This window comes from Emydura macquarii, unplaced genomic scaffold, assembly GCF_026122565.2.
Source record: "Emydura macquarii macquarii isolate MOO-44397 ecotype Brisbane River unplaced genomic scaffold, CSIRO-AGI_Emac_v2 contig_1363, whole genome shotgun sequence".
Taxonomy (NCBI): Eukaryota; Metazoa; Chordata; order Testudines; family Chelidae; genus Emydura; species Emydura macquarii.
In genome coordinates, this window is record NW_027131500.1 from 13,314,693 (window position 1) to 13,330,768 (window position 16,076).

The 16,076-nt window shown below is 40.3% G+C and overlaps 1 protein-coding gene across 1 annotated transcript in view; it reads right to left on the bottom strand.

The window, feature by feature from the left end:
• Positions 1-13,237: 13,237 nt before the first annotated feature.
• CPE (carboxypeptidase E) overlaps positions 13,238-16,076 on the bottom strand; it is an 83,655-nt gene continuing 80,816 nt past the window's right edge. The window contains exon 9 of the mRNA XM_067551787.1: positions 13,238-15,948. Coding sequence (XP_067407888.1) covers positions 15,850-15,948 — 99 coding nt within the window. The 3' untranslated portion in view covers positions 13,238-15,849. The remainder of the gene's footprint in view (positions 15,949-16,076) is intronic.

The window sequence follows — 16,076 nt, forward strand, 5'->3', positions numbered from 1 at the left end:
ATCAGAACCAAAAAACCCCTAACATTTGCATGTCATCAGCTAAAGCAGCTAAAGAGGAATTAGAATCCCAAGGGACATCATTGTTTTACATGAGGAAGTAAGCGTTACATCAAGTCAGCTTGTTTGTAAACTACTTTAGTCCAATGTCAAATAAAAAAGTCTTAGTACAGTCAGGAAATATTGCAGAAGGGAAACTGAAACCCCACCTTTCCATTCCATTTCACCTTGAGTGGCATTTAAAGTATCTTGGCAGTAAAGGATTAAGGAGGTACCCTTCAGATCAAGTTAATTGGCACTGAATTTCAAACCTTAGTATTATTCTGAACATCTTATAAAAAAAAAAAAGATACGTTATCCCCATTGACGTGTGTGTGTGTGGGAGGGGGAAGAGGAGGGAATTGAAAGTAAACAGGAGCTTACAGTGAACAAAACTGTGCAGCCTCAGCTGAATATATAACATTTGCTACTGCAAGGGTTAACATGATAATGTACAGTGTACCTAATTAAAATGATTGTTTTACCATTGCAGAAAGACTGTCTGAAGCAAGCTATGGACTTGGTTGCACAGAAGGGTTAATTTGCCTTCTCATGTGGATGTCTAGTTTCCATTGCCATTAATAGACATTATGAGAGTTTAATGATAGGTTCACCCAGCCATGCGTGCACTGACATTAGGAGCTTCAAGGGGAGGTTTGAGTTGAAGGCAGGCACACTGTAGGAAATACTTACACCTCCACCTAAAGGGGTGGGTGTAAGAGCAAGCAGGGAGACGCACAGTTCCCCTGTTTTGCTAAAAGCAGAGGGAGCATTCCCCCTCCTCTCTCTGGCTTGGGGAAGCAGCTGGCCCCCACAAACTCCTGCTTGGCTCATGCAGTGAGAGCAAATCATCCTACTTTAATCACTGCCTGCAGGGGAGAAGAGCTTGTTGGATACGGAGTCCAGCAGGAAGAAGCTCCTGGCTAGAAAACTTGGAGAACAGAGCACTGAGCCTCAGGCCTCAACCAAAGGGACCCAGGCTGTGAGAGGAGCCACACGTACTGCAAGCAGACACTCATCACGGGTACATCAACTACAGTTGGACGCTGTCAAGTAAAGATATAGGCCCTCACTCCCATCTAGTGTCTAATGGGCCTACAAATGACATGAGGCTTCCGCCAGGCTTTAGCCTGACTAGGTTAGCCTGTGTTAAACGTAATGGGCCTTGTCTATACTAAAGACTTTTAAAATGTGTTGGTTAGCACATTAACGATAGTGTGTGTTAACTACACTTTTAAATCCTAGTCTAGAAAACGCCTGAGAGAAAGAATGGTTTTGTGGTTAAGGGTCTGACGTGCAATTCAGGAAATCTGAGGTTTTGTACTGATTTAATTCTCACTCCCATAACTGAAAGAATTACATGAGTAACATCCCCAGTGTGTAGGCTGTGAAGAAAATGCTTTATGCCAGTAAAACATTTTCCCATAAATGTAAAGCCATGATATTTACAGAGTTAATTATGTGGAACTTCAGACCCTGATGGAAAAAGATACAGGAAACGATGACGGGTAGGGTGACTAGATGTCCCAATATTATCAGGACCATCCCAATATAAAGAGCTTTGTCTTACATACGCAACTATACCCCTACCTAAATAAAAGTGTCCAAATGGTTAGCTGCATATACAGGGGATTCTGTAACTGAGCAATACCCAGAATTCTAGGAAAATGGATGCACCGTTATAAGACCCTGAATGACCCCTCTTTCTAGTCAGAGCACAAAGAACTCGAGTGGTCAGTCTTTATTACTCTAGCTTTTTCTTTTGTCTGCTAAGGATATGACTCTGCTCCTGGTCTCACTCTCAATAATCAAAGAATATTCCTCACTAGAAGCCTCAAAAAAGCCACAGGCACTACAGCTATAAAAAAGTCATTCATGCTTGTTTAAAACAAAGAAGCATAACCTGGCCGATTTTAAAAAGCCAAACAAAACTTGGAAAAAAATGCTGAGAACAGTTCTGGAACCATTTCTAAAATGTCATTGTAAAATTATGCATCAGTGAAGCATCCTTCTGAGATGAAAAAACTTTTAGCTAACTGAGGCCTACAAGATTGGAAATTTAGTGATCATTCAACAGGACTATGTGTATAGGGATGACCCATGTGAGAGAGGATTTGCAAAATTTGGACCTTATCTTTTTAACTACTGGTATATTCTTTTTTACAAGGATTCAATTTTTAAATTTCTCATATCATTGCAAATTATGATTTGTCAGCTTCCCACGTGATCTTAGATAACTGAATACATTCCTAGACACACACACACACACACTCCATAAAAACAAAGTTAAGATAGAGCTATGGTTTTAAAGATTCATTAGTTACATCAGTTGCCCTTAAAGGCATTATGATTTCCTCAAAAAAAACCCTCCTATACTCTCAGAGTTAGAAAGCACAGATAGTTGCCTTTTATAATAGAAACTGTACTTTTCTTTGACTCTCTAAAAATGGACTGGAATCAAGTAAGACGCTTTGTTTTGTATCCTAATTGCCATCCCTGTACACTCATGATCAGAAAGTCAAGTTGGGTTTTTTCCTCTCTCACCATCATAGCTCTGATGTCCCAAGTGAGATGTAGTTAAGGTATACACCTGTGGATTTATAAATTCTGATGGCGTTTGCAAGCTGTGAAAAGATGGACCCTACACCTCCTCATGGCTAACTCCCTCCCTCTATAACTTTACAAGGATGTAAGTGGTTAACAGTGGACATGTGTTACTCAGAAATAGAATAGACTTTTTTTGTTTTAAATAATATCAGCCATCAACTTTCTAATTACATTTCTGCAGGGCTATTGTGGTCAGTTCCTCATTTGTCACTGTGGAACTACAGTATACTTGGGCCAGATCCACAGCTGGTATTAATTGGAGTAGCTCCATTGACTTCTATTGAGAAGCACTTGTTTACATCAGCTGAGGATCTTTATCCTGTAACTCACAATAGCAGTTTATTCTGAAGAAATGTTTACCTAAAAAGAAAATATGAGCTAAAAAAGGTAGCTACTAAATGATAGAAGTTATGACCTATGAATTAGGAAAGTTGGCTGAGAATTATTAGTCAGTAAATTGAGAAGTTTGTAGATGCAATTTTTTTTTGGGGGGGTGGGGGGTGTTAAAAACTCCATTCTGAAAATGACATATCCTACTAATATTCCAGTCAGCTGTGAAAATTCATGACATGATTGTTGGATGACCCAGAATAGAACTTCTCTTTTAAGGAAAAAAATTAGTCTCAGATTAAAGATATAGTACCACCTTATATTTTCTTTAGCTTTATATTTAGAGCCCTGTCATGGGGGTCCACTTACCACTCAGGCACCTCCTCCTGGCCATTTATGAGGATTAGCTCCTTTCAGTTGCTGTACCCTCCTCTAGTGGTGTCTCCACTTGACTCTGCAATTCCAGGTACTCCTTCTGCATGACTTGGCCTTCTGGCCAAATGCTTGTTTACCCCTTCTAGTGTATCAAAATCTTTCAGGTTACACAGTCTCAGACAATCTTCCCATTCACTGCATAGATGGTGTCACTTCCTCAGTGGCTGGTAAGGGAACCCTGGTCTGCTCTCTACTCTGGGTTCCAGCGGAGGAACCCTCATCAGTAGGTAAGGTCTGCCCTATCCCATAACTTGCTGCTTTTTCCCTGAACCTTTCTGGCTCTCCCTACTCTGAGTTTGCCAGCTCAGACTCCCTCCTCTAAAGCAGTAACAATGAATTCCCCTCTATAATCCCAAACACACCTTCCTTCTCTCAGAGCATAGCTGCAGACTATTTCTCTGCACCTTCTTCTGTGCTCAGCTTTTGGGCTTTACACAACCTCCCCACTGGTTCCTATCCAGCTGCCCTTCATTTAATCAAGCCCTGGTTCCTCTTCCAGGTGCAGCCTGTGGAGCTAATTGGCCCAAGTAACCACCTTAATCTTTCCAGGGCTTGTATGGGGTGGATACCCCATCACAGGCCCTCAACATTAGAGTTGAGTTAGTGCACAGTCTCCTAATATTTCCCCTATGAAAACTTGTTTGGTTTGGACCTGAGATCCAAATTATTCAGAAGGCCCAGGGGGAAAAAAGGAGGAGTTTAAACTACCCTGAAGGATTATTCTCCTTAGGTGAAGAGGATGGTGAATTAGAGACTAGTGGGGGCTGATGGAGGCCCTTTTTAAAGGCTTTTTCTCTCTGAGACAAATAAGTCATGCAATTTAAGCTGGGAAGTGTCAGACAGACATTTTGAAGGCTAAGTCATCCACTCCTGAATGAAAAGTGCTAGACAATTAAAGAGGCAGCATTTCAAAATGGTTGGCATCATGATTCTCACAGGGCCTTTTTGTAAACAGGACCCCTCCCTTTCTCTGTAGGCTGGGTCAGCGAGGGTCAGGAGGATGTGTGAGTCAATGAGCCTATCGCTGCCCAAACAAAGAACAGAAGCTCTGAGGCTCAACTTCAGATTTATTGTTTATTTTCAGTTCCACACAAAACACTAAGTTAAAAGAACATTTAGGTTGCAAGGTGAAGAACTCAAAGTTGCAGAAAGCTGAAGTTAAGGATGTATGCATGACCTTAACTTCGCCATCCTTGGGTAATTATTACTATATGGTCTACCTATTTATCTATCCAGATTCTTATACACAATCATATACTATAGTTTGCCATAACATAGGAGTCTTGATGGTGTACTGAACTGTGTGTAAATGGAGACAAAATGGGGGATCCACAGTGGCCTGTAATCACATGAAGGAAGCCCCTACTTACCGTCACATCTGCACCTCCTCATCCCAGAGAAGCTACCCCATCCCCCAGGGGGGAAAAACAGCTGATTAAATCAGGATTTTTTAACTGAACTTTCTTTTCATTATAAACCAGGAATATAATGAAACCTATCCAACAGGTCAGCCTTATTAGGCAACTATTACGTTCATAGCATAAACACGGAACTGTTAAATAAAAACAACAAATACTCTTTCTGGAAGGTTGCAACCTAACTACTTTTTTCCTTAGAATCCAGAGCCCTGATGCATAAAAACCCAAAACAGAGCAAGACAAAGCAGGCTGCACAACTCACCCCACTTTGCTCTAGGCTGGCTTTTTGCAGAAAGACGGCATAAGACTTGATAGCATGCTTCCCTTCAGAGTCCTCTAGCCTGCAGGCAAGACCAGGAAACCCCTTATGCTTAAAGTGACTGCTTATAATTTTAACACACTTTTCAATTCATCACAACAACCTCCTGTCTTGAGACCTTCCTAAAACAGCCCCAAGCATGTTAATTATAGCTCTGCTCACATCTTAATTCAACAACTTTCCCTTGAACAATAGCTCAAGAAATGCAACTGTGCATGTATTTTCACAAGATAATCCAGATTTAGCAGAAGGTGAATATTTTTCAAATTTGAATGAAAAACGGCATAACTAGAAAATATTCAGTTATTTTTCTAGTTGTGAGAGATTGTTCTAGTGCTAATTACTGAATTTCTAAATTTACAGAAAAATAGCTCTTCAAGAATCTAGAATTGTGCTGGAAGAAGCTACATATAAAGCCAGTTTTCAGTAGAAAATTTAGTTATCACTGGAACTGTTTGTTAAAATGTTAATGAATATAATCACAAGTAGCAAAAAACTGTGTTAATATGAAATATGAAAACCATTCATTCATTCATTATCCCTTTAATAATTCCTGCACAAAGGCACAGAATACTGGGCTGCTTCTTATAACTGCTGAGCAGTGGATGTTCTGTGACTGTTCTGCTTCTGCTGCCAGCCTATCCCACCTTTCAGATGCTAAATGCGTCACTAGCAAGACACATATCAGCTGTATACCTGAGCAGCTGGAATCCAGAATTTTCACCACTACAGTTGGCACAGGTGCTACAGCTCATAAATTTTAGATGCAGAAGAGACCATTATGATGTAACACAGGCCATAGAATTTCACTAAGTGGCTTCTGCATCAAGTCTATAACTAATGGCCAGGCCAGAGCATATCTTTAAATCAAGATAGGATGTCTTTCTAAAAGACTTAGGCCTCGTCTACACTGGCCACGGATTTCAGCGGCAGTCGACAGGAGATACGCAAGCTACATACAGTAACTTGCATATTTCTCGTCGACTTCCTAACATCTGCTTACCACAGTGTCTCCACTGCACTGTGCCAACAGGAAATGCCCTCCCATCGACACGGCGCCACGCTACTTGCTGGGTTGGATTTGCAAAGTCGATTTCTGGGTTCCATTGAGCCAGTCTTTACTGCCACTCAATCAAACCCACAAAATCAATCCTGCACTGCCAGCAGTGCCATTGGCAGTGTAGACATAGCCTTAAAGTGATGGAGAATCAATCACACCCCTAGATGAGTTACTTCAATAGGTAATTACCCTCAGTGCAAAGAAATTGTGCCTTGTTTCTACTCTGAATTTGTCAATCTTCAGTTTCCAGCCATTGGATCTTGTTATGCCTTTGTCTGCTAGACTGAAGAGCCCTCTTCTATGCTTTAAAAGCTTTGTTAGTTAGAGAGAGATTTCCATTCACACACTGGGGAACACGGACAGAACCCTAATGAAAAAACATTTTGCTGGTTTGAAAATTAAGTGTTACCACTATACTCTAACAGTTCAGAACATTTTTTAAAAGTTCAGATGGTGGTTTAAAAATAAATGAAGAGTCAAGTTGAAAGCGAATTGGACAGGGGCAGCACTAGCTCTTCTTTGTTGCGAGTGGGGGTGGAGGGGAGGTGCAGAATGAGGTAGAACTTAGCTCCCCCTTGCCATGAGGCCCCCGCCCCTCCTCTCCCTTCCCAGAAGCTGCACCCCCTGGCCAGCTCAGAAGCTGGAAACCGTAGCCAGGCAGTGTGCAAGCTGGCTGCTCGCAGGTGGTACAAGGCTGGGCAGGGTAACCAGCTTGAGGACAAGCAGAGCCCTCGCAGTTCTTGGGACCCAGAAGCCCAAGCCAGAGCAGGTCAGTCTGGGCCACTGTGGGGAGCCCCAGACTCCACCTGCCCTGGGTAGCGTGCATTAGTGGGCAGGGTCAAAGGCCAGGGGGCTGCTCTTGAGCACCCCTGCCCCTCACCCAGGCTCAGTCCTATGCTGCTGCTGGAGCTGGGTGCTCAACCAGCAGCTGCCTCTCCATCCACTCTGCCTTCAGAGCTGGGTGGCCAGAGGGCGGGGTGGCTACGTTGGGCTAAGGCTATAGCCCCTGCAACACCCCCCAGCACTACCCCTGGAATTGGGTATTTTATTTTGTACAGACCAGACCAGTGAGTCATTTAACAGTCTATCCCTCTAACCTAGGTTATATACTTAAAATACAGGGAAATACGTACTATAAAGACTGATGGTGATGTTAGAAAGTGAAGATCTTTGAGAACTGCATAGTTCTCATCTAAATTTTTCAAAAGCACTTCTGTTACTTACAAACATAAGTCCCATTTTTAAAAGCACTTATGACACTAAAGAGACTAAGTTCCATTGCCTTTTAATAATATACACTACAGCAAATATTTGTTTGCCAATGTAGTGGATTTTCAATTGGACATAGGCTCCTAACTCACTTAGATGCTTTAGAAACATTTACCCCATATCTGTGTATTTGTGTCCTAGGACTATTTGTAGTTTAGAAAGCACAATGCTTTCTGTTTTCATCTTGGCTATAAATGGCTCATATTTAAAGTAAGGAGAGAAATTAATTTCAGAAGTCTATGAGGAAGTTTTTCAGTTTAACTGCTGTGGGTTTAGTTTTCCAAGAAACTATTAACTAAGCACACTTGTAAGATAATATGCCAGAAATTTATGTAAAGCTATACCTAACACTAGTGAATACTTGTCTTGTTAATTTGGGTTTATCCTAGCATCTTGTAATACCATCAGCAAACAAATATCCACTGACCTAATTTATAAGTACGGTTTTTTTGGTTTTCCTTCTAAAAAAAATTGTGTTTACCTTATTAAAAAAAATCCTCTTCAAGCTATGCCCAACTTTTAAGACAGTACAAAAATGATCACAAGATTGTGCAAATATTTCATGTCTTGAAACTGAGATAGCATATTATCACATATACAAAAGGGCATTGTTCAAGGGAAAGTTGTTGAATTAAGATGTGAGCAGAACTATAATTAACATGCTTGGGGCTGTTTTAGGAAGGTCTCAAGACAGGAGGTTGTTGTGATGAATTGAAAAGTGTGTTAGGGTTGTAGTGTATATTTGGATCAAGATGGAATGGGAATGCTCAAGACAGAGAGTTTCTGTCTTTACTGGGAAAGGAATGTATCCTATCCTGTTGTGATATGGTTCGACAGTAATTTCCTTCTTCACTCAGTCTTGCAGTCTGCTGCAGAAGGCTCAAGAAAATTATTCCTTTTCATAATTCAAAACCAGTGCCTTATTTTTCTGCTTTCCATTTGATCACAGGTGCATGGGAAATAGAGACATGCAGGAAGTTCTAATACTGGCAGGCCAAGTCAGAAGCCTCACCTGTAGTCCAAAGCTTTCCTTTTCAGAATATCATGGTATCAATCCAACAAAGCATTTACGCACATAATTAACATGACACACAAGAGAAGTCCCCTTGAAGTCAATGCATTTTGCTGGATTGGAACCAATGTGATTCTAACTATGGCAATCACACAAGCATACCTTTCAGATGACTATCTTTAATAAACTAGTCTCATTTGCAAAATTCCTATCACCTATACTACTATCACCTCCAGTCCTTTAGTGTTTGGAGTTTGTTTACTTTACCTGGGGTGCTAATCTTGTTGGAATGTGGATGAAGTTTGTTGATACTGCACCGTATGTGTTAGATAGTTAATCACAGAATACACTGACTACAGAGCGAGAGCCTGTCCAACAATACTGTCTGTGCAAGAGTGCTGCTTTTGCTTCCTTTCACTATTTGACAGTAACTTTTTGATTATTTACACTGCCTATTTTACAGTCCAGTAATGTGAGGCAATGTGGTTTTCCTATTATTAAGTATTTCTACTGAAGTAGCACCCACAGGCCCCACACAGAACCAGGGTCCCATTTACTAGGTGTTGTACAAACACATACAAAGAGAAAGCCCCAAGGCACTTATGTTCTAAGAAGTGGTCTAATGGCCTCTGCATAGGATTTAAATTAATGAATGCTTGTGCTCTGCTCCATGTAACAATGACGACCTAAGAAACTGAACAAAGCTGAAGAGGTAAAGATTATGCACTGCCTTGTGCTGATGCTCAAGAGCAGACAGGGCACAAGATGCCTTCCATTTGCACCCAAGTGTAACAAAGTGGGGATTTTTTGTAATATTCTGATGAATCCTGTGTGTGCCCGAGTTTTTCCTTTGTACTTTACATTGCTATCCAGGGGAAGAAAGAGTTAAAGTCTGCTCTTGGTGCAGCACAGGAGACATAAGGGGGTGTATCGTCTTGCTCTCTGGGGCACAAGGAATGAGTCATTAAGGAACTGACTGGAATATGCTGAAAGAGATCCATATCGTCAGAATCCAAACAAGACCATGGGAAGGGCCAATGACCAGAACATTCAGCCCTAGCAATCAATGACCAAGCAGAAGAATGTCCTCCCCACCTCTCAGCAGGATGCTGAGCAGAAACCAGCTTAGAAACCAAGGACTGAGAGGTGACCAGCAGGGAATAAATGGTGGCCTTCTGGAAGAGCCTAAATGGAGTCAATTACAGCGTGGCTAGTGAAATGCTCTGGCTTGGCCAGATGGACTATATCTTAACCTTTATTTCTCTATTTGAACCCAAGGACTTTCAGTTGAATAATAAATCCTACTGTTTTGAAAACACTGCCTTGGTGGCACAGCAAATAATTGCAGAGGTGCATTAGACCCTGAAGTGTGTACAAGCCTCTGACTAAGAATCTATCTCCATTGGCCTCACTGGGCAAAGCTCACAGTGTGAAACAGGAGTGCTTGAGCCTCATTCTCAGAGGCACTGAGGCTGCATGCCCTATCCTAAAGGAAGAGCGAGACCCTGGGCGGAGGGGGGGGGGGGGGGTGTGGTTCCAGGCTCAGAGTGGTTTTTATGTTCCTCTGAGCCCAAGGACAATACAAAACTAGAACCCAAAGTGAATGGGGAGATGCCAAGACCAAAGCCCTATTCTCTCTGCTGTTACCATGGCCCCTAACCCCAGCTTCTAGGAGATACCATGCCCATTTCAGGTATATTGGATGAAATCCTGGCCCCAAAGAGTCAATGGGAATTTTGCCAGTGACTTCACTTCTAGCAGTATTTCATTTGTCTTTGTGAGTTCCCACTAGGGCAGTATACCACCACAGTGCCCCCACTGTGGGACTATACCTTCAGAGCACAATAAAGCCCTTAACCATTCTGACTTAGTTTCCTCTTCTGTAAAACACAGACAATACCTGCCTAAGAAAGATGTTGCAATAGTTAATTAGCCAATGTTTGTAAAGAATGATTATTATTAGGAATAAATGGGAGACCACTACTGAGAAGATAGAAGAGGCAATCCAGAGACACTCCTCCCTTCAATATAAAATTCAACAAATTGTTGCCAAGGAAAAGGCATGTATTTATTTTGCTTACCCTACAAAAAGCTAGCCGGTAGTAGGTGTTCAGGTCCCCGATGAACTAGACTTGAAAATGGACTTAGGAGAAAGCATCTCTAAAGAACCTAGGGAACAGGTTTGAAACTCTTAATGTCTAGTAGAGCAAGGAAATAACCTCTTCTTCTCTCAACCCTCTTATGAAGGAGCATGGTGGGGTTCCAGCAATGGGCTGGGAGACACTGTGGCAAGGGAGGTGACTAGCTGCAGATCTCCACAGGTGGCAATGATTAAAGAAGGAATCATGACCTGTGCTATATGAGATTTTGCTAATTAGTTCCCATATGCATTAAGTTAATAAGTTGCAGCCTAATTAAACCCTTGCATTTCTTCCAGCTTTATATCAGGCCCTAAATGTACAGATAAGACAGTGAACTGTATTGATTCTAGGGCTCCAATCTGCCAGTAGTATTTTACGGCTGAATATTTAGCAGAAAGAACTAGCTAATGTACTTATAGCACACTGCCGAACTGTTTCCAGTAACTTTTCTAGGTGCTGACAGCCACAACCGTCCCTACACAGCTCCTAAAACCTCCAGCTTCTCTCCTGGATGATTTCTTTCATATGTCTTCAGTGCAACGATCTGTGGTAGCTTGATTTAATGGAAAACCATCTAAAGACCATAATGATGCAATACTGAGTGCATTCTTCAGTCTCACATTTAATTCAGTGTAGGTCTAGAACGGTAATAAAAGTTGTTTATGAGTAGGTTGTAAAAATGAATGTTGAAATATAATATCTAGGACTCTGAGGGGAAACTGAAGGAGACAGGTTAAGCAGATATAAGTGTCTGAAGGGCACCCAGTACAGTTACTACAATCCCCTTAAACACTATTATCAAAGATAAACAGCAATGTTGCCAACTCTTGCAATTTTATTGCAAGTCTTGCAGTGTGTAATGTCTTTCTTAGAGCCTTCGCTCCTGGAGGCAAAGGATTACGTGAGAACCTTGATTTTCATTTTTTTTTAAAAGTACATTTCTAGACCTCATGCTTGTATAGAAAAAGTTTGAAAACACGAACTGAGTGCATACGAGAGACTCAGAAACCAAAAGAAAAAGAACCCAGCATGTATTTTTTTAATTTCAGGACTTTTAAAATTCATGATTTTTAAATGCTGGGGTTGGCAATATAGAAACAATGAGCATCTTAATAACTGGACGTTTATTACCTGTAGTATTGTTAACCGTGGTATCTGCCATTCTAAATAAAGGGATTCCTAGAAATACCGCAGAAAGGTAAACATCTGAAACATGGCACAAATTCTGGGGCCTTGCAGCATTCAGGAAATGAAAGGGGGCTAATAATTGGCCATAGCTGACCATCTTAGAATGTCCAGGATTTGCTGGATCTGGGCCTGCACTTCCTGCTCACCCACAGAACCTGTTGGGGCAGGCAAGAGGTAGGAGACTCTGCTCCACTCAGGCAATCCTCCACTGGCATAGAATCCATCAAGGACTCTGTGTTGGTTGTGCTAGACAGGGCCGCTAGAAAGCAACTCAAACTTGTACTGGGGTCAGGGCTGGCTCCAGAAATCATCTTTCTGATTCCCATTCCTCTGCATCCTGAGATGAGCAGAGCTCAGGTGCAGGACAGAATCAAACTCACTGTACCTAGCTCTTTTAATCTTCCCTGAAATGTCATTTCTCCAGACTCTTAATCTTTTGCATCATTCTTGTTTATCTTCTCTAGTTTATCAATACCTTTCTTGTAACGGGGCATTTATTTAAAGTGAGAGTCCAACGCCTGTTGGAGCTGTTAAAAAATAACATCATAGAGAGAAAACTGGAAAACTCCCCCACCCCCCACGAGACATGCCTCTTGAAAGAAATACCATGGGCTTTTTGGTTTAATTTTTCATTCATCTTATTTGTCAGCTCAGAAAAGGTCGAGGATGATCAACACTGTATTCCACTTCAGACAGTTCTATGTGAGGACAATATCCATGTAAAGGGGGGAAAACACATTATAGAAACGTGGTAATTTTATTCAATTTATTATGTTTGCTTCATTTCTAATACTAAAGGATAAAATCCTGACCCTGGTGTTATAAGAGATGTGGTAGCACCACATGGCTGTGTAAACAGGCTGTGCGCTGGGTCAATCAATCCTGGGAATAGGTAGAGAAAGGTGGAAGAGGATTGGAAGCACCACGGGAGAGACTAATGAAAATGAATTCCCTGCCTTTACATACACATTCCCAAGGCTACCCTATACAGATCCAGACCATCTTACTCCCACCCACATGGGCTATAGAGGTTATATGGGGGCAGGGGAGTAATGTAAGGAACCATGTGCAGCAAAGCATAAAACAGTCTGCTCTGGCATGATATTCTAGGAATTTGGGAGATTGCTCCCTAGGGAATACAGGCTCTAATCCCATCACTGATCTCTATTAAAATAGTGGATGCATTGGCACACAAGTCACTAAAATGTATATGGCATCCTTTACTAATACACGTGCAAAAAAAGTCGCACTTTGCACTTTAAATTACTTATACATTTTACATTTTAAATAGACCTGTATATTTATTGTACAATAGTACAGTATGTGCCTTTTTCAACCAAATAACTCTGCATCACATAACACGTTTAATCTTCCACTGCAATATACACAATCCTACAACACAGACCAGTTCAGCTAGAGAAGTGAGATAACAAACTATTTATTGACAGTCCTGGTTATGCTTTTCTTAAGTGTTTTTACTTACAGGAAAAACAGTGGCAGTGGTTCTGGTGCTATAATATTTAATTACTTTAGCCTGTTTCAGTACAACTAATAGCAAGCAGACATCTGAAGTAAAACAAAGATAGTTTAGGGGACATTACATTTAATTTACAAATGCATGAAACAATAGATCAGAAAATGACATGCATGGAATGCAAGCAAGGCTTAGAAATACATTATGAGGTTCAGTTTGATGTAATGTCTGCACTATACCTCAGAATCCCCTATGCAGAAAAATTGGGCGCATGACAGGAGTTTCATCATATAACAGCATCTTCTGGCCTAACATTAGGCTGTTTTGTGTTGTTTTTTGTACAAATGTACATATGCCTTATTACAATAATTTACAGGCTGAAAACAACTCCGTAGCCAATTGCCAAATGCCAGCACTATTCTGTTTTAATTCATACCATTTTTTTTTATTTGTCCATCTTATCTGAACACAGTTCCATACATATAAACATACAGACAAATGGGTTTGAATTTAATGTTTCGACTTTTTAAGCGACTGTGTAGTAGGTGTTTGTGTGTGTCCTGTACCTTTAACACACACACTGGGGCAGGAGAGGGAGGTTACATTTTTTATCAGCGTCTGTGTGTAGATGTCTTACTTTGTGTTTGTGACAAAGGTTGTTCAGCATGACTGAGATATACTTACAAAATTCACTGAGTTTCTGCTTAATCCATTGTTACAACTCTTACTAGAAGGGTTCCCTTGGGATCTGTAGACCACAGTCTATTGCTTTACTGTGGCACTGATCTGCATGCTGCACAGTCATTTTTTGGTTCAGAAGGAATCAGGTTATTCATTTTTATTAATGTTCAATGTAGGAACACACACAGTACCTTGGACATTTTATTTTAAAAGTCAAAGAGCCATGTTTGTTTCCGAACTGCAAGAAGTCCAAGGACACCATTTCCTGTGAATGTCAAGCTAGAATCTGAAGCAGATCAAGTTAGGGCCTGTTCCTAAACACATGAAGTAAATGGTATTTTCCACATTGACTTCAATGGCACCAAGATTGGGCACTGATGACCTGCTTTTGAGTCCTGCAACCCTCACTGACTGAAAATACAGGCAGGTACAGATTTATTTGAGAGAGGATACAATATTCTAGTTCTTCTGTTCCACACTTTGGTGAAAAAAAAGTCAAACACCTGATTCTAAATGAAATGATACACAGCAATACACTCTAAACTTTCAGCCAGATCCTAGCTGGTATGTAGCAGCATAGCTCCACTGATTTCAATGTAATCATGTTAGTTTACACTAGCTGAGGAACTGGTAGGATCTATATGCATACTGTGACTTCTGAAAGTTTCATTTTTCATTGCCTAAAATAATGAAACGAACTGGTTCAGATAATTAAAAATAAATTGGAGGACCAGAAATCTGTCCAGGACTGAAATGTATATTTTTCATCAAAAATCTTTTGGTAAAATTTTAGTACGTATTTTTCACTTTTACCCACCTGTGTTTCTCCTAGATTTAGACAAGACCAACAGTAGAACAAACAAGAGGTTCAAACAACACTACTACTGCCTAACTGAGACCATTGAGCACGTGAAAGAATGCCTCTCCTTAGTAGATTTCCAGCTCATACTGTAAATTGAAGAGATTCAGATAGCTTTTGATGAGGACTGGAACTTTTGGCTGCTCATCCAAACCACACTAAACCTTTAGCAATTCTTCCACAGCTAGGTGTCTAGTATTTATATATCATCTGAAATACTGAACACCACCCCACAAACACAAGAAGCATATTAGCAAAATGCACACTTTGCAGCATTTCTTCTTTAGCCATTCAGAATTTTAATTTGGTTAGTGAGGAGCCAAAAAACCCCAAATCCAATTTTGCAGTATCAGTAACAGATTAAGGGATAAAGTTGCATTATCCCCTGTTATTAATCTTGGCTCCTCTTCAGTAAAAATGCTTATATAAGTTCCTTCCACATTACTAAAATGAAGCTATGTACTTATGTTTCTTGTTTGTTTAAATAGTTTCCCCATCAAGGACACAGAGAATTTCATACTGGATTTTAATTCTTGTAAAACATTACTTACAACACCAAACTGTTATTATACACCTTTTTAACTACATTCATTATAACTCAATACAGAACATCCTCTGCTCATATGTATTGCCAGATATTTCTGGCAGTATCTGAAACTGACTACAAATTATGGGTATTTTTAAATCCAGAGTTAACCTACACATTCTGGACCTGCAAATTACACATATAAGATTGTATTTCCACTTAGGCTGCTGAGACATTCACTCATTTTTTTGTGTACCATATATGTAGAAGAGTGAATTTTCTTTAACAGTATGAAATAAAAATTAATAATTTTTATTTGTCTAGCAAGTTGCCTAGTAGATTTTTTAAATAGTGCTGTTACTAATCAAAAGATTACTGGGAAAAAAAATCAAAGTTAAATATTGTGAACAAGATCTAAAATATAGGGTCTGACATAGCACATTATACTAAATCAACACGTAATAGATTAAAAGATGTAAATTCAAAGACTTCACTTAAAAATTTAAAGTTTCTGACATCATCTTCCACCACTCCATCAACTCTTCTTTCTCTTCTTCTTTTCTTTCAGACAGTGACTCCAGCTCAAAATCAACCTAAGTCAGAGAAACAATCCAAAAGGTGACTTTTTAAACCCATCTTGCAGGGAATGTAGGGGAGGGAAGGGAGTTCCATGTTTGGATTAATTAACTGAAAGGAATTATTAGAGAGCAAATATATATTG